Below are 23,322 nucleotides of genomic sequence, written 5' to 3'. Positions count from 1 at the left end.
CAAATTAAAGTCTTGGACAGATTTGAATAACTGTCCTGGGTACCAAGGAATGATTATCATCAGTTCCTCAGGCAATCTGACAGCTGATGCAGCTCAAACAAAGGGCTTGCTCTCCTTCAAAATTTACATTTAGAAATGCAGAGATCCTTTGCAAGCAGACCCCAGTCCTAAGACTTTGGAATAAATCAGGGCTTTGGTTGTTGATAACAGTGTGATGGCTTCACCTCTTTTGCTTAAGAATTTAAAGAGATGATAAGAAAGCACTGATATGGAATATAAAATTCTGCTTTCTAAAGGGTTCTTAATCCCAACTATTTAGGTTTGAAACACCTGCATTCAGTTTTCACTATCAATATTATCTGGATTTACCATATTGTGTTCAACTGTATTGACATAAAGGAGGACAACTTTTACATGAATTTGTATTGTATTAAAGGAAAATGTTTCTAAAACATGTCAATGCAACATAAAAATAATTATAAACAGTCTGTAAATTTCTGAAGTCTTGGATTTTCCAATACTAAAATCAGTATTTTTTCATTATTTAAAATTTTGTATGTATTTCTGTAAGTTGATTTTGTTTTTAAATTTCTAGAAAGGGCATAATATATTTATCACATTTCAATCAAAGAATTAAAGTAAATTTCTTTAAATAAACTAAGTTAACTTGTAACTGAAAATCATTCAGGTTTCTTGGGTATCAAAGGATGTAATGGTCAGCAGTTTAATATATTTAGGTTTGACAAGTACCAAAGCCAACACTTAAATATGAACATATGAAAGTGCAGGGGTTTTTTTTGTTGTTTGTTTTTGTTTTTGTTTTTTGCTAGCTGGTGCTATACTATTTTTATTTGGTAGTTATACCTTAAGTAATTCATAGGGTTATATATGCATATGTCAAAAATAAAAATAACCCTTTTCTCTAGGAATATACTCCTCTTACAGAAGACACAATATTGACTACCTGAACCCATATTAGATGGGTCATAACCTCTGATAATTCCAGCTTCTGGGTACCTCACTCATGTGCAAACACACACACACACACACACACATATACACAAAAAATAAAATCTATTTAAATTTAATTTAATTTAATTTAAAAAGAAAACAAACTATTTTTTTCATTATACAAACCAATCCAAGTTCCTACTCCCTCCACTCCTTCCATTCCCTCCATTTACTCCCTCACCCCCTATCCACTCCTCAGAGAAGGCAAGGCACATTGATTAGGGGAAGGTCCAAGCCCTCCCTAGTATATCTAGGCTGAGCAAGGTATCCATCTAAAGAGAATTGGTTCCCAAAAAGCCAGTCCATGCAGTAGGGATAAATCCTGGTGCCAAAGCCAATGGCCCCTCTGTCTGCCCCAGCCATGCAACTGTCAACCACATTCAGAGGGACTAGTTTGGTCCTATCTTGTTTCTTCCCAGCTGGAGTTGGTGAGCTCCCATTAGCTCAGGTAGACTGTTTCAGTGGGTGAACCTATCATGGTCTTGATCTCTTTGCTCATATTCTCATTATTCCCAATCTTCAACTGGACATTGGGAGGTCAGTTCAGTGCTCCTAGGCGGGTCTCTGCCTCTGTTTTCATCATCGTTTTGGGTCTGGGTTACCACACTCTGGATGTTTTCTAGTTCCATCGGTTTGCATGCAAAATTTAAGACGTCATTGTCTTTTATCACTGAGTAGTACTCTAATGTGTAAATGTGCCACATTTTCTTTATCCATTCTTCGGTTTGAGGGGCATCTAAGTTGTTTCCAGGTTCTGACTATTACAAATAATGCTGCTATGTATATAGTTGAATATATGTTTTTGTAATGTAACCCCAGTAGCACAGACACTGAGAGCAACAATAAATAAATGGGACCTCCTGAAACTGAGAAGTTTCTGTAACGCAAAGGACATAATCAAAAAAAAAAAAAAGCAGCCTACTGAAAGGAAAAAGATCTTCACCAATCCCAGATCAGACAAAGGACTTATCTCCAAAATATATAAAGAACTCAAGAAATTAGACATCAAAATTCCAAATAATCTAATTAAAAATGGGGGTACAGAACTAAACAGAGAATTCTCAGTAGAAGAATCTCAAATAGTAGAACAACAATTAAGGGAATGTTTAACATCTTTAGCCATCAGGGAAATGCAAATCTAAACAACTCTGAGAAACCACCTTACACCTGTCAGAATGGCTAAATTCAAAAACACCATGATAGCTTATGTTGGAGAGGATGTGAAGTAAGGGGAACTCTCATCCATTGCTGGATGGAGTGCAGACTTGTAAAACCACTATGGAAATCAGTATGGTAGTTTCTCAGAAAATTGGGAATCAACCTACCTCAGGATCCAGCAATACCACTCTTGGGCACATATCAAAAGATAAAAAATAAAATCTTAAGCAATGACAGAATTTAAAAAGGTAGGATAAAGGATCTGGTGAAGATTTCTGTTAATTTTTTCATTGTGCTAAAATTTCATACGTGAATACAATTTTTTTTGAGCAAATCTAACCTTCTTACTGCTATTCTCTCTTGTCCAAAACACCCCTCCCCATTCAATGTATGATTTCTTGGGTGGCACTTCACAGGTATGAAACTTGTAGTTTAAACAATAAGTGAGGTGAAAGAGAAAAACACCTTTAAATTATACCCTTTATCCAAATTAGTTTATATATATATATATATATGTGTGTGTGTGTGTGTGTGTGTGTGTGTGTGTGTGTATTATTACAGACAAATATGGTATCATAGTATATATTAGATATTAAACTTTGCCATTTATTTTTATGTTTAAAAGTAGTAGCAACCTCATTTCATGGTGAAGAAGAGGCACTTTAAAAATAGAATGTTACTGCTGGGCAGTGGTGGTACATGTCATTAATCCCAGCATTTGAGAGGCAGAGACAGGTGGATCTCTGTGAGTTCGCAGACAGCATGGGTTACAAGAGCTACTTCCAGGACAAGCTCCAAAACTACAGAGAAACCCTGTCTTGAAACCCACCCTTGAAATAGAATGTTTCCCCAATAATGTGAATGTTCTGTTTTTTCAAAACTCTTCAAATATCTGTTTTGTGCCACAACAACTTGATACTCTTTTCTGCTTCTGGATCCAGGCAGTTACAATATGCTATTTAGATTCAGTATATGTAAGGTCTCACACAATTAAAAGAATTATATAACTGAAAGTTGAATGAAGAACATTTGGAGTCAACTATGGCTATTACTATTTTGCCTATAATTTTTTTTGCCTATAAATTGGTTCAATGCTTTTCTAAGGAGTCTGAATCATGTTAAATATTTTCTTATTCATCGAGACCATACTTGGTAGATCAATTTTCAATTTTTATAGGTGTTTTACTCATTATGGTTTTATATTAACTTGACCTAGTCATTAAAAGATACAAATTTAACAACTTGAAAATATTGACATTTTGTTTTGTAATATAAATATTAGTTACTCTCACTTTATATTATCATAAAATTATGTAAATTTTGAGTTGTCAAATTATAAGATACTGGGCAATAAGTTTCTAATATTTTAATTATCTTTCTAAAACTCCTATTTTAACATTTTTTCAATACAGTCATTTGTTTTCAATATAGTCATTTGTTTCCATGGAATATGAACTTAAAGGGTTCATTTTGAGATAAATTAAGACAAATGCCACAGTAAGGATGGCTACAGTTTGTCACTCATCCCTTCATTAAGATGGATGTTCTTGTTTATTTTAATGAAGCAATTATTCTGTTGTAAATTCAGCAACTATACTAGTGTTCCTATGTACCCCAACATCAGCATTTAGTGCTGGTGCACAGGGGCTTCCTATCTTCTTAAAGATATTCCAAGATCTTCACTGTGAAGTCTCTAAGGGATGAAAAGGGGTGGGGTAGGGAGAAAGTGGGAGGATGGGAGGGAGAGAGAACTCAGTTTGGTATGTAAAATAAGATTTTTAAAAGGTAAATAAAGAAAAATGAAAGACCCTTCTACACCAAAGTAAACAAGATAAAACTCCATAGGTGTGCTCAACATCCCATCTCCCACATGATTCTAGATTCTGTCAAATTGACAGTTAATGTTAACCATTATATTTTCTGAGATTCATACAAAAGAATTGTTCCTAATGGGACCGTCTCTTTTGGCATTTGGTCTCAACTTAAGATATGCATTATTGACTATTTATGAATTCTGTTAATTTTGTACACTTGACTCTAGTTAAGGATAACGATTTGTTTGATTCATACCATCCAGTGTTAATTCTTTACATAAACGTCAACACTGAATTTATTTATTTGGTGCTTTCGATCACTTTCACCTCAGAGAGAAGGCCACCAGACATTTTTTTTTAATTTATGATTCACTTAAAATAATGTTGAAGCAAAAACCATTAAGACTTGCTTTCTCGGAATGCAGGTATAGATATTTTAACAGTTATAAATAAATAGAAGACCAGATATCGGAAAATCCTATTTGTAGAGTTCACATTAACTAATTAGATTTTAATTATTTAAATCTAAATTATCATGGTGACTGTCAGTGAACAAAAGGGATGTGTTATGTGCTGGATACAAGTAGATATTTTCTCTAACTAACCCTTGGAGTTGTAGAATGAATTTATTTCCGTCAATAGCAACATTTTTAAAAATAAATTAGTACCAATTATAATTTAAAGTTCAGCATACTATTTACATTATGTCTCTTTGACTAATGACAAATTAACCTAAAAATCAGAATGTAATGTCAGTCTTGCTATTAAAAATTGCATGTACATTATTTAAACACGATTAAGTGACAAGGATAATCATTGAAATTATTTTAAAAAATATTTCTACAGTTTGCTTCATAACAAAAGAAGGTATCTACCTAGCTGTTTAAAACTTCTCATGATAAACCTAATTGTCTCCTGAAAAGTCAAAGGAAATTAAGTTTCAGATTTAAAAAAAAATCTACTCAAGCAGGATGAGAATGCTTTACTGATAAAGGGTACCAAGCCACATGGCTAAACATAAAGAATTATGTGTTAATTTAAGTTATAAGAGCTAATTATTAATTAGTCTGAGCTAATAGGTCAAACAGCTAATAATTAATATAAGCCTCTGTATGTTTCTTTGGGACAGAATGACTTTGGGACCAGGCAGTGAAGAAACTTCTGTCTACACAAAAGGAGTTCAAAGACAGACTGAAGAGAGGTAGCTTTGTGAAGACAAAGAAAGACACCTTGTTTTCTGATTCTGCCTTCTAAATAATTAGACTAAACTTTCATGGCCTTAAGCCAAGAAGAATATGAAAATTTGTTAGACTAGATGTTGGAAAATAATATAGTTGTACATAGTTATTTTATGATAACTTTTAACTTTTTAATTCCAAAGGTATAGTCTTAAGTAAAAACAAAATGAAAGAATGTCATAAAATTTTATGTATGCCATATATCCTTACAAGGGATATGTCCTTCTTTGCCTTCTGTCTTTATAAAGCATTACACTTATTTTTCCTTTGATTTTCATGTAATTTCCCTGGAGCCTAGCCCAGTGACTGATTACAGTCATGGGAAAGGTGGAGATCCACTCAGGCGAGACCTTCCTGTCAATAAGCTTTGTCAGCATCGCAGTCCTGGGGATATGACAATGAAAAGGTGACAAACTATAAAGCTTCTTTTGGAAAATGAACCTGCTGATATTTGATGGGGTCAACAGCAAGTCTGACCTGCTACTGAGCTGGGGTACTGCTCTTAATTAGGGAGTTGGTCACTGGGAGTGGAGGACATGTTCCTGCAGGAGGGGTCATTCAAAGGTCAGGATGAGAAGAACTGAATGATGCTCCAAAGGAGATGACACTACTTTGCTCTTGTCCTGTTCACAGATAATAATTGCTTTTACTTGTACTTTGAATGTTTTACTATGAAGCAAAAGAGAAATGCTATGTGGGAACTGACATCAGCCTGAAAAGCTAAGTCCAAGAATCCTGGAAAGACTATCTCGAGCAGCACACTCTTCTTTAACAGAGTTATCACATTCTGCCGTACCCTTCAAAGAGATCAAATATCTGTTGGGAAAATATTTTTCTTTCTTTCCATGATCTCTGACCTTCAGCTACAAGGTTTTCATGGATACCTCATAAAACGCTTGGCTTATATTTGAACATATTATGCAGATTATATTTTTGTAGAATCTGGTTCTTACTGACGTTTCTTGACTCAACACACAGGAATACTCATTAAATAGCCAAGTTCAATGTTTAAAGCATGTTTCTGGCATTGAGCAAAAACTACCATGATGTGACCAGTATTGCTGCCACTTGATATATTAAAGGAATAAGGATAAGAGTATGCCATGTGAAAAAAAAATGATATCTTTAGAGAATTTCCTGTAAAATGTTCTTGTATTTGACAGACACACACTGGGACTGGAAAGATGACTCAGCATACTCTCTGTTCCTCCAGAGGACCCAAGTTTTATGCCCCACACCTATATCAGGTGATTCACAGCCATTTGTAACACCAGCTCCAGGAAGGAATGTCTTCTCTGGCTTTTGTGGGCACCTGTATTTATATGAACATTCACATAATGAACAGTATTAACAATAAATTTCAAAAATACATAAGAATATAATTGTGTACTAGTCTGAACTATTCAAATTAGAACTGAAAATGCAGAAAAAATAAATTGAAACACAGAAGATTTCTTTTAGAAGTACTAAGTGAGAGTTCCTTCACCACTCAACTTCAGCCTTGTAAAACACAGAGATATACTGGGATATACCTCAACCTACATAGTGTGTTCACAAATGAGTGTTCTACCTGCATCCATGATAATTGATTATTCAGCAGAAGAAAATTAATACCATACCTACAATCTTGTCAGTGATTGAACTCCACAATAAACTCAGTTTTGCCATAGGTATGATATTAGTCAGATAAATTCATGTGTAGAATCCAGGTGAAGTAAACTGCTGGCTCACCTCAGACTAGGCAAGCCTAGCTCCAAGATGGCAAATACAAAGTTGGAGGCTAACACTTACAAAACTTTCTGACAGCGTAGAAAGAACTATAAGGAACTAGAAGACTCCTGGAAACCAAGTTACATTTCACATTATACATGATATCTATATTGTCTGCATTCAAAGAGATAGAAAAATGAAACTTGGAAAATTGTCTTGTAATGGCAGATATTTCTAATATCTACAAGATATGTTTTTGTGTGCTTGTAGGCCTGGTTAAAACACACTAATCTCAAATATTTTCTTCAAATTAATGAAATAAAATACACTAATAAAAACTTAGCTTTCCTCAATGTTATGAAACATAAAGTATGCCATCACTTAAAATTTTATGTGACAATAATTTTAGGTTAAGAATAAAAACATTTGCTAGTCATCCAACATAGCATTTCACTGAGTCTCAAAGCCTACAGTACTCTAGAAATTGAAATTGTCAAGTCAATAAAATGTCTTTTGTAGCTGCTTCTGAATAAAAGACAAAAATTGTTCAAAGAAAGAAAAAATTTTTAATGTTGTTATTATGGAGTTATTAATTTTAACAAGTTTTCAAATGGTAAACCTATAAAAATAAATACAAGTAATTATTATTTGATGAATTAAATATGCTAAATATGCATTTACAATGAGGTGGAAAGCACTATTTCAGATTATATTCTCATTGTTGGATTTTCCAGTTGTATACTCTGGATAGATATGCATTCATTTTATAAAAGCAAAAGAATCATTTGTTCTCTGTAACACAGTCTTTATTCTTCTGTCTGGGCCTGAATTGCACAATAAGGTCACATGACTGATGGATATAATAAAGGGATAATTTTAAGACCCAAAACCACTAAGAATATTCTCAAATGGCATTTAAAAACATTGTTTCTTAATCCATGGAATGTAAAACAATACTTCAGAAATGATGAAAATAATGTTTAAACAGAATTGTAGTCCTGAATATTCTTTTTTGTTTGTTTGTTTGTTGGGTTTTTTTTGGTAAATCTGATTTACCAAACAAAATGACTCTTTTGAAATTGCAAGCTACCTTTGATATCTAAATGGTGTCAAAATTCTTGTTAGATGACACATATTGTTGCCCTGATTTCTAACTTACATGTTCTGAAGTAGAATTGAGTCGAACAACATGTACCTGTTACTTTTCATTTCCTATAGATACTGTCTTCTAACTTTTATGCTGGATATTATTTACATTTACAGATACGGATATTTAAATTAGGCTACTTATTTTTCTTCTACAGAGGCCATTATAATAAGTTAATTTGGATGGGAAAAAAAGAAGACAACTTTTTAAAAAATGAAGTAGAGCTGAGAATGTAGCTAAATTATAGAATATTTGAACATGTGAAAGTCCCTTGATTCGAACTTCTTCATCAAAATTAAAAACTAAAACACTCCTAGTATTTTTTCTAATCTAAATCACAGTGACGTATTCTCTAGGTCAAGCTCAGATTAATTGTACAATGAATTTGGTTCACATTTGCTTTAATATGATAGGTTAAGTTAACTACCCCACTTAAGAAGTAGTTTGTTGTTCAGGAATGATTGAGCCACATAGAATAATTGTTATTGGAGCTGCCTAAGATTTGATGAAATTTTAATTTGCATCAAATCAAATGCTATAAGGATCAAACTGAGCTCTGAAAACTTCCTAACATCTTTAGGTTATGACAAGACAGATCTGTTCTGCTCTCCTCAAAAAGCTCAATTCCTGGACTCTTCTGTTTAACATTTCTTTAGAATTATTTAGTTGTACATTTTAAAGAAAGGGCCCCATCATACATTGGTAATTCCCTCCTTTTCTTGTTCTACATGAAAGTAATTTTCCTATTTACTTTCTTTGAGTGTTCCCTAAGAGGCTAGCATGTGGGAAAAAAATGAAGACAGTCAATAATAGAGTAAATAAAACAGTCCAGGATGATACGTGGTGTCTGACTCAGAATTGGGTTGTTAATAGCTGCTCTTGTTCAAGAAACGAAACTGCTTGCAGATGGAGCTATGTTTATTATGTAAAAGATAAAAGTATACAGGATTTTACTCATATAAATAATGTTCACTATAGAATTTCTTTTAGGAACCAAGGCACAACAATCCTTTGAACACAGTCTAAATTATTATCAAGAATGTGATCACACAAATATTAAATCCTGTCTTCATGACATCAAAATGAGAAAGTTAACATGACTGTATACACGTAGTATGTCTAGAAAAAACATAAGTTTGATTTTAAGGGCAAGCTTTAAAGGCAACTGCATTTTACAAGGCAACCTTTACCTTTTCCTGGGTTCTCTCAGATGTTTGTTTTAAATGAAATTTAAATCATGCATGAAAGGTAGAGGGAGTAAGAGAAACAATGATTTCAATATCAGGTGATGGGGATTTAGAAAAGAGATTAAACCTAGGATGTGATTCAGTGGTATGAACACTTGGATACCATTCACAAGCTTGATCACTACCTATTTAAACATTATTTTTCTAACATTTTAGTTTTCTTCTCTGAAATTACATGACAACCCTCTTCATTCATCTTTCAATGGAGTTTTATTGATGTTTTCTCCCTAAGGATAGCACTCATGTATCTTTCATTAAAATTTCTTTAAACGGTTTCTTTGTCATCTATTCAGAAAATTAAGGAAAATTTATTAGCTGGTCTTATGTAAATTGCTCTTGTTCAGTTTTCATCCAGGATAAATTTGTTTTGAATATCTATTATGACAATTATATACAGCCACATTCTCAACCCTAATGCATTTTTAATAACTTCCTTCAGTAGCTAGTGATTTGAAATTCAAATTTCTTTCTAAGTTTAAAAAGTATATACCATTTTAAAATTGCTTTATATACAATTGATTTATGCAGCAAGATTTCTTTTATAGTAAACATATCAAATGTCCAAATGAGACCATTAATTCTTGTAAGCATATTTCAGAAAGAACATAGCACACAGTTAAAAGTTGATAAAGAAATAGTTGTACTCTTGGTTTATTTTTAGTGGCCCTTCACTTAGGTTAGAAACATTTTGCTCATTTGATTTATGATTTTAATTTATGGCTATTAAACATGATTGTGACTTTTAGAGAAAGTCAAAATAACTGTTTTCTAGATTAAAGAACATACCTGATCAAAGCACAAGTCCTTTAACCTCTCGGTGGCTTAGAGGACAAAGCTTCATCTTTTATGCAGTCTTCCTGATCCCTCTTTACAGCCATCTTTCCATGTGCTAGCTCTTTGTTAAAGGTTTACCAGCGCTAAACTAAGCAAACTCTTTGTCAGTTTACTCACATTCCTCCATATAATGCATTTTCTCAATCACTTTGTTTCTTGAAAGCAGTAATATTTAAGGAAGTCCCCACATATCCACTTCTTCCTTATTAACTCCTAATTAGCAGAGATGGAATTAACTTTTTTCTCTTTCCATCATCACTTATTACAGTTAGCTTTACAAATTTTTTCCACCCTAGAATGCAAAATGTTAAAATAATTATTAGTTATGATGCCTTACCATTTGAGGTCTACTTCAACACGTGTGCGCGCGTGTGTGTGTATGTTGTGTGTGCATGTGTGAGCAGTTGTCATGTTAGTGCAACACTTTCATGTAGTTCACAAGTATGTAGTGACCAGAAGGAAACTTTCTTCAGTACTGTTCTTCAATAATCCTCCCATCATTTTTTGAGACACTCTCACTCTGAGATCTGAAGCTAGGTAATTAGAATAGGCAGGATAGCAAGTGAGATCCTAATTTTCTCTCTCCATCTCTGCAGCACTGGAATTACAAGGTAGTAAAACAACACCCAGCTTTTTACCTGGTCTCTGGGCAAAATAAGTCTTTAATTTAATTATACTTCCCTTCCAAATATTCCCAGAACCTTTTTGTGCAGTATATTATATCATTTATACGTCACAGTAGGCCTGGAGGTTGACAACTGTTTTCCTTGATCCATGGACGAGAATATCTTCTGTCTATATCATCTTAAGAAACATTGCTTATTTCACACTAGACACGGTGGTATCCTAGGAATATAAATTGCATTAAGAATATGCATTAGCTTCTAGAGCATTCATTATGCCCATTACATAGAAAATGGGATTAATCCTGGTTTTATGATCATCAGATGGGTCCCAGATAGTTTCTTTGTCACAAGTAGCAATTACTCTGATACAAATATGTACTGCAGTTTATTCATGTTACCCCATGAAAGCACAAAGCACACAACAGTTACTAGTAAAATATGCATGATTCAGTTACTTAAAGGGTAATATGATTTGGAGGCTTGGATAACTTATTATATTGAGTGATAAAAATGTCAGTGTAGAATAATAAAGGGATAATAAAGGAGTGAAAGGTAAATGGTTATCTGAAAGGGAAAAAGAAAGCAGCTATTACTGTCATTGAGTTGGTTAATACTATAGCAAGAAGAAAAGAATGAACGTATGTAAGAGGGCAGCTATGAGAGAATCAGGTTGCTAAGCAGTAGCATGAAACTTTGCAGCTCAAATAAAATTAAACTGAGCAATTAGACTGGAGGCATAGCCTCATGAAAATGAATCTTAATATAGCATCAAAGAGCCATGCTATAATTATTCTTCTGATTGGCACTAGCCAACACTTCCCATTTCAGTTTCCAGTCAATCAAAAGAAAAGTGAGATAAAATTTGTGATTAGTGTCTTAAATTATTGAGATTGTGGGATTGCACTGCCCATACTATAAAGAAAATGTTATAGTAACAAAGCATACACTTAGCATTGTCATGAGAAAGTCAAACTTAGAACATGAGGGAATTGAATGATCTGGGTGGGGGGGAAGAGGGATGGAGTGAGAGAGTAATACAATTATTTCTATTTGTGTGTTTCTTATGTTGGAAACTGTATGTTTATAAGTTCGCATCTTGAGTTCATTTTTAAATGCTGGTTGCTTGTTTTCTTGAGTTATGATATTTATGTAGCCTTGATTATATTTTGTAGTGTATATGCTTTGTGGAACTTTTTTATATTTAGTAACCTGTCTTCTAAATTAAAAAATGGGGTGATTTGAAGGGAAAGTTATTTTAAATTTTGATACGGTTTAAATTGAATTTTAAAGAATTCTTTCTCCTCCTAAAATATATCACTTGTAACATTTTTTGCTTATAAAATAAGATTCTTTTATACTTAATTCTGTAACTCTAGCATGTTTACTGTTTATGTAAGAACAGTGATCAGCTTTGAATTTTTACTTCTCCAGTGTGAGGTAGCGTTGATGTCACTTAACGTTCAGTTTGTCGAAGAACAAACATTTTTCTGTTGCCTTGTGTTTATTGACTATATGAATTGATCACCTAGGCTTCTATTTGCTACTGATCTTTTCCATTAACTTCTATTGATCTGTGCTTACAGTTCCTCGTTTATAATGCAAGACCATGGTTTCTGTCATTTTAGAATGTCTTAGCAACTTTAATAACTTTAACTTTGCTCTTCTTCATTAAGCTTGCTTTGATTAATCTATGTTATGTACATTTCCTTATGAAGTTATCCTGTAAGTATCTACAAAAATAACATAAAAAATTATTAGAATTTGTTGCACTATGTGTCAGTTTTGAGACCATGACAACCTAGTAACACGGTGGAATCTTAGACACAAACTTCAGCATTTTGTCATATATATATACCTTCTTTCCATAATTCTAAATTGCCTTCCATAGTTTTTAGCATGGAGGATTTTATATGTGGTCTTATAAGTTCCCTTATTATTTGTTGGCCCTAATATTAGTTGAGTGATTTTTAACAATGCTATTTGCCAAGTGCCATCTGCCACTATGTGAAAAAATGCATTGAGTTTTATACACTAAAATTTCCATGCCTATTGCTCACTAAAATTTATTGGTTTTGCATTTATAGTTTGGCAAACATTTACAACAAATAATTATGCCATCTAAGAATAGAAAACTTTTTTCCTTTTCTATGGGAAGTTTGTGTTAGTTCTTTCCAAATTTTTGAAGCTTGCTCTCGTCTTGGTTTATTGAGATCTGTGCGTGATCAAAGCAGGTTGAATTCTGACAGAAGCTTTTTCTCTGTATTGCTTTAAATGGTCCTGTAATCATTTTGTATCTTCTATTGCTAATTAGTTCACTAAATTTCAAACAAAGCAACCTGCTCTTTATGGTGACTTCTTGTTATTATATATTTCAAATTAGATGTGTTAATAGCTTGCTAAAAATTTGGGGTTTACAGAAAATGTTAGTAGTTTTCTGTCAAAGTATTTGTCTTTTTTGACATTGGGATACTACTGACAAAGGTTATTAGAAATAAAAGGGGTTATCAGCTTAAAGAGGGGCATGGAAGAGATTTGAGAGAAGGTAGTTGGTGGGAGCTGGAGGATAGAAAGGGAGATGTTGATGGGTGAAAGGGCTATAATTCTATCTAAGTTAAAACACTCAAACAAAGAAATGTAAGGACCAATTATTGTTAAAGAAAATAGATAAATAAAATATAAAATTTAAGATTCCTGTTGAACAATTCAGAAAATGTGTCATTTCGGGTTTACCATTTGCTGATTTTTCCCCCCTCTTACTACATGGTGTGTCCTTTCCATGGCTTATCCCTACAGCATTTATAATTTTATCATGAGCATAGTGAATGTCATGAGTAAACTCTATATTATGTTTGTTACTTTGAAAAATGTTTTGCTGAGATTTACTTCCTTAGACTGTATTGTTAAAAGCTATATCTGTGGTGATCGGTGGCTCATGCTTTAGGCAGGATACTCAAGCCTCAGCTACGAGGTGATGCTAACTTGCCAGACACTGTGGCTCTCACCCAGAGTCCTGTACTGAGCGTGTGTATATCATTAACGATATCTTCTGACTTTCTCTTTTTAATGTGTCTTTCTTACTCTCTGATAGCCCACCATGATCAGTGCCAACTACTTTCCCTAGGCTTTCCAGTGTTCCTGTGAGAGAGAGCCCACCAGTGCCAGGACCATTACTACTGCCCCTATGACTGCAGCTCACCCTGGTAAAAAGGAATGCATTTTGTTTTGGCAAATCATTTGACTCTCTATTACAAAGTGTTTTGTTAAGAGACCAATGTCATACCTATGTAATTTTGTATTTTGATGTTTGTGGGAGAGATATAAAGTTATAGATTACTGTTGTATATAAAGTTAGGGATCACTGTTGTATATAGAGAAAATGGAAGGAAAAATAGACATTTGACCATAGCAGTTATGATACATTTCCTGTTTATATCCCTATTATACATTCTCATCAGTTACAGTATATTTGCCAGTTGTTTGTTGATTTATTTTTAATTTCTTCTTCCATACTTTGGCTCAAACACTCTTTTTGCTCTTTAGGCATAACAAGGATTTCTACCTCAATTTCTTGTGCCAGGTGTTTTTGTCTTCAATTGTGGAATGATCTTCTGCTTCACCTTTGAAATTCTTAGACGCTGCTCCTTAGAATACTTAATCTTTGTCTCACCAAGCTGTAGCAGCTCATTTTTTATTCTTATTTTCTTTTACAATAAAATACTAGATTTCATAGAAGTTTCCTAGTCATTTAAGCTGAAGACCAATGGTGAACAGATGTAGCATTTAATAATTTTCTCCACCACTGAATCCCCAGTGAAGAAAAAAATAGTACATATTTAACAAGGTCTACAAAATCATACAAATAATGAGTCTGAATTCTAGATCAGGCTGACAGGTAGGATATCTCAAAAGACTGAAATTTTCTTGCAAACTAACCATTTACAGTGGAAATGAAGAGATCTTAAATAAGCAGTATCCAAGACAAATCACAGCGAGCATGCACTTTATCCCTGAACACTCCTATAGAGAGCACATGATTGCTACTCTAGTATAAGAAGAGATTAAAGTTGGAAATTCATATCATAGGAAATGCGAAGTGTCAGGTTGATGATTCATGACTATAATTTCTACACTCAAGTAGCTGAATTGAGAGAATCCAAGTTAACAGCCAGCTTGGGCTACATAATAAACTATGATTTCAAAAATAAAAAGAAGCTGTACCCCCAGATGGAGAATGATGAGCAATTAATGACTGCTAAGAGAGAGAGACTTAGTTTGTTTCAGGAACAAGTCTCTGATAGCTTATCCAACCCTCCAAAGGTCAACCCCAATCACAGATACATATAAACAACACTAAATTAAGGAACAAGAGACCTCAAGCATAATAAACAAGTAAAACAAAACAACAGCAAGATAAGCAAGGAGGAGAACTGATTTAGATGTCTTTTAGAGATGACCACTCATCAGTAAACGATAGACACTCTTTCTCGAATCATTCAAGTGTTATCTTTGTTATAAAATCTACTTGAATTTCAAATTATAGGAAATACATTGTTCTGTAACTCTCCTTGCTATGTTATGTGTGTATGCATTTTGTCTGCAGTAAGATTCAAGCTTATGGGACAATGTTTTAGTCTTATGCAACCTTATATCCCGAGTCATGAATAGAGGACATGGCATAGAGCAGACATTCAATATGTATTTGTCACCAAAATACCAGTCTACATAAGCAGTTGGAATCCTGAGAAGATGCATTGTTTTCATATAAAAATGGTAAGTTAAACCATAAAATAATGTCTTGCTAAGCATTTTGCTTGTTTTATTTGGGAGAAAAAACAGTGTTGTATCGACTGGAGAGTGTTGACTAGTGTGTGGCATTGCTGAGCAGGAAAGTTGCACTAGTTACTCTTCTATTGGTTTGATAAAGCTCAAGGACTCTTACAGAAGAAATACTTTATTTGGGCTTACGCATCCAGAGGCATTAGAATTTAAGATGATGGAACAGAGACACAATGGACAAACATGGAAGTTAACAACTTACATCTTGAACTCCAAGCAAAGGGCAAAAAGAATGAACTGGAAATGATGTCTTTAAACTCTCAAAGTTGAACACCAATGACATGAATCTCCCAATAAGACCACATCCCCTGAAGTTAGTTCTGTATAAGTCAGGGATTCTATTGCTGTGAAGAGGCACTAAGACTACCACAATTCCTATAAAAGAAAACATTTAAATGAAGATGTCTTGCAGTTTAGAGGTTTAGTCCATTGTCAGAGTGGGAAGTATGGTGGCAAGCAGGCAGACATGATGCTGGAGAGTTCTATATCTGGATTGGCAGGCAGTCACTGGTCCTGACTTGAGTTTTTTAAACCTCAAAGTCCATGTCTAATTACACACTTCCTCTTACAAAGTCACATCTACTCCAACAAAACCACATATCTTAAAACTTCCAAACAATGTCACTCCTTATGAATCTATTGGGACCATTTTCATTCAAACCACCACAGACTCTGCAAACAGTCTCAGGCCCAGTACTTAAAAAACTAAAGAATATGGGTGATATGTTATTCAAATCACCATGAAAAGTTCTAGCCAAAATTTCATGGAACATATAAAATGTTCAGCCCTCCACAATTTTTCTTGTAAGGATAATATGGATCCCTGATATTATGACCTAAGATAGGAAGATTACCAATCATTTGAAACTATTCTGGGCTAAATAGTAAGGCTCTTTCTAAAAGCATAAAAATGAATGTTATGGCTTTATATTTAATTCACTGCTTACAACTTATTCTTAAGTCTGCCTTAAGAGTTTTAAAAATATAACTGATCTTAATGATACACAATATCAGTGAAATTTTAGTACGCAAATCCTTTCTTATATGATCAAAATAGGAAGAATTATGTTGGCCATTTTATGAAATACCAACTCAAATTGTCATTAGAGACATGCAATGTAACTGTTAAAATCTATTCACTAATGAGAAAACCAAATTATTGAACAGAAAACCAAACTTGTTTTTTTTCTGGTGATAGATCAATAACAACACGAAAAATATCTTACAAAGATTACAACAACTTCAGTTTTGGGCTATCTGATCATATTTAGATGTAAATAAATGGTAGGTAGTCTTTTCATAGTTGGATTATATAGCTTATTAATCAAGTAACATATAGTTAACAAAATGGGATAAAATAAAACTGTATACCATGTAAAATAAAATACTACAAATTCATTATATCATCTGAAGGAACTTATTCTCTATGAGTCACTGTGCATGTTGCTAATGAGGAATTAGAATTTGTATCGAACTTATTCAACCAGTGGAATGCAGGCTATACAATTCCACACTTCTAGGTACAGTGGTTTGAAATTATCACCAAAGATAAATTCAGTCCACACATTTATGGCTATTTGAAGGTCATATTGTATATTCTTTCAGTTACTATGGAGCTGATAGTTCACTCCTGGAATTTATGCAGCATCTACATACCAGCATATTTAATGATCATTTCTTGTTAATGTGCTGAGTAAACAGCTAATGCTATCTATATTAACACTACTAAAGCTTGTCCGATATACGTCATTTCTTAAATACTGCTATCATTTAAATCAGAGCAGCAAATGCACAATTAACCTGAACAGAAGAAAAGCACCCACTCAGCATCTTAGAATGGATCGAATTGAGTTATGACTCATCTAATGTTGCAAAGTCGCCATAAAAATGAGCTTTCCAGTTTGCAGAAGTATAACTGGGATTTACAGCAGATGATTAAGATAAAGAAGAAAAATAACTTTTGCATTTTATCAGAACAGGAGCGTTTTATCCTGGCTATGAATTTTTCCCTCTGTAGATTTCATCTATCAAAGAAATGTCTCCACAAGTTGTCAAGAGCCCAGCTGTTCCCCAAGGACCTCTACACGTGTGACTTACCTTGTGAAAGTTTCTGAAATAAGCTGCCTTTTCATCTGGAAATTTTTCTAGCCTTCTGGGTCCCTTGCTAGAAGCCTTCTTAAAAACCAACCAACATCGTCTGAAAATCTGAAACAAATAAAGGCATCTGATTATCCACCCTTTCCTATAAACTTACTGGCCTTTGAGTTTTTTCTATTCAACCAATCCATAAGGAACGAGTTTGTAAAAGCCCATTTACTTCATAGGATAGCTTCATTAAAGAAGTGTGTGACTCATAGAAACTACAGCACATCTTAAAGACAAAATGTCTCACGTAAAATTCAATGTGTTAATCAGTTTGTTTTAATCATTTTTAAGGAATAACTTAGTTGTCAGTACTGCATGCCTAATGGCAAATTTTTATTTCATATCCCACTGCACTGTGAATTTACTCAGGTTAAACGAAACAGATACATACTGCTTATTTTCTAACTTTGAATAAAAAATAATATTTGTAATTGTCTTACAGAGCTTCAAGATTATCAACAAATTGTCATGACATAATTTAGAAAACAGTAAGAAATACAGTTTTATATTGGGCACATATAACTCCCTTGCTTTACAGTTTTATATTTAATAGAATATGCTAAATATTTATTATATAAAATGATATCTTTCAAATTCTATGTGTACATCTAATCCTGATTACTACTTTTAAACAGACACTGTTATGTTCATTTTACGATGAAACTAAGAGGCAGGTCTAGGCTTGAATACATGTCTTTCTGAACCTGTAGTTTTAGCTTTTAAAATACTGTTAATTATATGAGCTCACTTTATTATTTTTGGACCATGTTCTTATATTATAAAAATAATCAACACTAAGCTTTTAAATTGCTCTCTAATTTTTACTGTATAATATTACATGATCTGCTTTGGTATATTGAAAATAAAAGAGGTAAATCGTATTTTTTTTCTTTTTAGCAATTGAACTTTCTTGGTAATTTGAAATGAACACAACTTTTTAATGTCTAAATTTAGCATATTTTATTTCCTGAATAAAAGTTCTTCAGTAGCATGAGGAGAGATTTCATCAAAGGTAATTTTACAAATCTTAGTCACTGTGTTTTTATTCTGTGTCTTTATTTAAAGTGCACATTTGCTACAATCCCTTTTCTGCTAGTAGAAGACATGAGTGTAATTCTTTTGAATTATTCCCATGAACATTTTTTCATACTCATTGAAAGAGTTAAATGTTAAAAGGCATTCTCAGAACAATCACAAATTAATTTTCCCACTAATAGCAAACTAAGTAGAATAACAATCTGAATATTCACTCCCTTGGTGTCTGCTGTCTTTCTTAGATCTTTTACTATCATTTTGGAAAAATACATCAAGAATGGTGTTGAGCTCCAAGCATACAATAACATGTCTGCCCATCTCTGGAATTAGATATATCTTCCTTATGAAAGGACTAACAGCTGTGTACTTGTAAATGAGGAACTGATCAATTTCTTTACAATGATTGGTTTGCTTTGATACATGGCGTTTAGCACGTGACACTGTATTTCTTTGTAGTTCTTTGTTGAACCTTTACCGATTCCCACTTCCAAAATGAAATTATGTTAATGATTAAAATATGGAATCAGCATATGATTTGTGTAGCTCCAATTAATGAATTTCAGTCATTTTTATCCCATCCATTTCTCTTTCTCATATTTCTCATTTTTCTGCTGAAATCTTTCTTCCCAGCAAACCTCTTTCTATTTGCATGTCTTGTATTGCATGTGGACTCATTAAGCTTAATTAGTTTCTTTCCACAGCATGGGTGGGAAATTATTTACTAGAGGAAGGACAAATTACCAATGGCTATAGCAATGAAAAAATAACTCCCTTTCCCTCAGAACCACACACTGCTAGTAGTCCTTCAGGGAGGGGTAGAACATCTTGAGGTCCTCCCCTAACCATGACAAAATGTATGAAAAATGTTAATATGTAATAAAAGATGGAAAGATTGTAAAAAATTGGTAAAACTTTTATATTTTTATCACAGCTCTTTTATTTATTCATCACACACCTTCAGCATTACTTAGTGTTCAGCTAATGAAGAAAAGTTATGCATAGAATTGAGGGGTAATTTAACAAGATGGGCCAAAGTTTTAGTATACAGAAAATTCTCCACAAGGTGCTGCCCTTCTTTCAGATTACTTTATTTTACTGATAGGTGCTATTTGCTATACATAGCAAAGCTGTACATAATAACATTTCCTTTTATTATAGGAGTTCTGGTTCCAACATATTGCTGTGGGAAATCTTTCAGTATATGGGCTGCTTTTATTGGTTAATGAATAAAGCTGTTTCAGCCAGCAGCTTAGCAGAATAGAGCAAGGCAGGAATTCCAAGCAGAAAGAGGAGTAGAGAGTAGGCAGAGTCAAGCAGAATCCATGGAGCCACCACAGGAGACAGACACAGATGCTGGACAGATTCTTACCAGTAGGTAGGCCAAAACCATGTTTAAAATTAACCACACTATTATATTATAATATTATTCTATTAACCACAGATTAACAGAAATGGGATAATTTAAGATATAAAGGCTAACTAGCAATACACTTAAGCTTGGTCAAACAGTATTGCAAATAATATAGTTTTGTGTGATTACTTCGGGTCTGGGAAGCCTAGAGTGAACAACTAGCCTCCATCTACCGATTGGTGCCAATGTGCAGCCAAATCCACATAAATGCCGAAAGAGCTATAAAATGAATTCCAGAGAAAAAAGAACAGACTTTAGTGCAGTTTCTTGGAAGTCACATTTTTTTTTCAGATGGGCTTTCTTTGCTTAGAAGTGAGCAGGGGTGCCATGGCTCCTTTAAGAGAGATCTTCCTTATTCAGCATTAGCAGCACAAAATTGCATTGACATGCTTCCTGGTTTGCCATCACAAACAGCTCTGTCTCATTTGGGAGGTCTGGCTATGGAGCACTTGAATGGGGTTTGTGGCCCCGGATGATTGTATGCCCACTCAGGTTTAGAAGGAAAGCTGAAACCATGCTCACCCCACCACTGACTGGCAGGGAATGGAATCTGGTCTGCTAGGAGTGACTTGGCAGGAGAGCATGGCAAATTCTGGCTGCCATATACAGATATATTTCCAGGCCACACTTTGTTTGCTCAGATAAAAATGGTTTGTATGATTGATGCAGGAGAATTGTCAGTATTCTGTCAATCATATTTTAATAAAACGCTGATTGGCCAGGCAGGCAGTATAGGCAGGAAAGCCAGACAGGAAGAGGTGATGCAATGAGAACAGGAGAATTCTGGGAAGCAGAGAAGTTCCTCTGCCACTCCTGTGCAGACCACTGAAGAGGCAACATGTAAGCTGACAGCTGAAAAAGGTACTGAGCCCGTGTGGCTAACATAGATCAGAATAATGGGTTAAGATAAGTCATAAGAACTAATAAGTAGCCTGACCAAATGGGCCAATCAGTTTATAACCTTATGGAGTCCTGTGTGTGATTTTCTTTGTTGCTTGCCGGCTGTTGGGGTACCAGGAGGGACAGAAACCCCAACAAGCCGGCCCTCATGTTACATATGATGCACAGTATTTCCCAGCGTTGAGGTGTTGAGGACGGCTTCCACCCAGCTGTCCCAGAGCCAGTGGTGAACTACCTCTGCCATATTGAAAGCCAGAGAGAGGCTGGGCCAGCATCTAGGACTGCTGCAGCCACACTGCTTACCATTATAGAAGCACTACTGGTCAGAAAATTATTACAGATGTTCAATACAGACAGATTCAGATAAAAAAAAGATCTCTAAATGGGTCACAGTGTCAAATAAATGTACGTTGGCTTGGGAGAAAGAAGAGATAGTTATAAAAAGAAAGAAACAATTATAAAAAAAAGTAAAGTCTTTAAAGAGACAGAATTATAAACAGTCATAGATTAAAGAAGTAAAATAAAATAAGCCATGTAAAGATGGAAAATACACAGAGAGTCTGGATTTTACATATTAATTTATTTTTCTTAAAATTTTTTGGCTGTGAATAAGCTAAGTACAGAGAGACATTTCATTGTACAGGCTGCTAAGCTAAACCAAAATATATATTTTAAAGGTATCTTGACTTTAAAATTTGGATCTAAAGATATGTTGCTTTGAAAAGAGTTTCTGCTTTTGTTTCCACAGAGGATGAGAATCTGTAGATTCCTTCCAGACTAATGTGGCTTGGTGCACCAAGACCCCCTCAAAGGTTGCTGTTAAACCCCCAAAAGAAAATACTTTTCCCAACAAAACAGGAGAAAGCAGTTTGGAGAGAAGTATGCCAAAATTCCCTAAATAATTGTTTATAAATGTTTGTTTACATTTAAAAGAGGATATGATATAGATTGAATAATTTGCATTGGTATGGATCTTGGTCTATTTATACAAATTTAAGATCAATTTTGTCATATGTATATTTCTGTTTTTGATTAAGATATTGTGTTTGTGCAGCTCATTTAAAATGTAATGTAATGTATAATTTAAAAAAATACAGGTTAATAGATAGTCATCTATAAGAGTCAAACTTGTAGTCATGTTAAATAGGTTTTCTAGATATATAAAGATATATTTCAGTTTGATAGATAATCTTCAAACATTCCAAAGACCTATGGAATATGGCCTTTAAAATGTTTTAAGAACTTAGGACTTTTCATGACAATGAGACACATCTGCTCCTGGTAGCACCAATCTACTTCAAGAGAATGATGGGCAATGAAGAGGCTCCTTATGGAGTTTGATAGCTATTTAGGCAAGAAAATGTTCCTGTCTGGACTACCTAATGTTAGGCTGTATGAACTGGAAATTCAGTAGCCACAGAAAAATGACTGCTGAATTTGCCTAATAGTGAGATGGTTCTTTGGGCTTCCTGCTTCATGAAGGAGTCTGCCAGATATTCTGCATGACACAAAATAAAGGGACTGACAAACTGCCAATACAGGCAAACCTATCATTGAAATTTTCTGCTTCATGGAAAAGTCTGTTGGATACTATGAGCCTGTAAACTGAAGATGAGTGTCTCAATGTTACAGAAGAACTTTTGGTGACTTTCCAGGTAGTGAGATGTCTCTGTCAATTCTAGAGTTCTGGAAGTTGCTTCCAATGCACTTCCTGTTTACTTAGATAATATTATACCCTTTTGGAGTCTTTGATGGAGTTGAAGAATAGATAGTTATAGTTTTTATTAGTTATGGTAAAAGATAAAGTAGATATAAATATTGTAACTGTAATTCTTGCTTGATACCTGTTTTGTTATATTTATTTTTTACCATATTAAAGTTTAAACCTTTCTCTTTATTTGAACAGAAAAGGGGAAATGGTGTGGAAAGTCCTCTTATGTATGTGTTACTTTTATTAGTTAATGAATAAAGCTGTTTTGGCCAGTGGCTTAGCAGAATAGGTTAAGGCAGAAATCCCAAGCAGATAGAGGAGGAGAGAGTAGGCAGAATCAAGGTGAAGCCATGGAGCCACTGCAGAAACAGACACAGAGGGCAGACGATGGACAGAACATTACCAATTGGCAACAGCAATGTGGTGATACACAGATTAATAGAAATGGGTTAATATAAGATGTAAGAGTTAGCAAGCAATACACTTAAGCTATTGGGCA

At 34.0% G+C, this 23,322-nt stretch overlaps 1 protein-coding gene across 2 annotated transcripts in view; it reads right to left on the bottom strand.

Annotated features, from left to right (window-relative positions):
• The window catches only part of Dok6 (docking protein 6), a 367,856-nt gene that overhangs the window by 216,821 nt on the left and 127,713 nt on the right, over positions 1-23,322 (bottom strand). For both annotated transcript variants that reach the window (XM_085676334.2, XM_048419471.3), the window contains exon 2: positions 17,719-17,826. In XM_085676334.2, coding sequence (XP_085532460.1) covers positions 17,719-17,826 — 108 coding nt within the window. The remainder of the gene's footprint in view (positions 1-17,718; positions 17,827-23,322) is intronic.

The sequence above is a fragment of the Myodes glareolus genome, chromosome 13, assembly GCF_982192425.1.
Source record: "Myodes glareolus chromosome 13, mMyoGla1.1, whole genome shotgun sequence".
Classification (NCBI taxonomy): domain Eukaryota; kingdom Metazoa; phylum Chordata; class Mammalia; order Rodentia; family Cricetidae; genus Myodes; species Myodes glareolus.
Note: the sequence above shows the minus strand (reverse complement) of the source record. Positions and strands in the feature narration are given on the sequence as shown.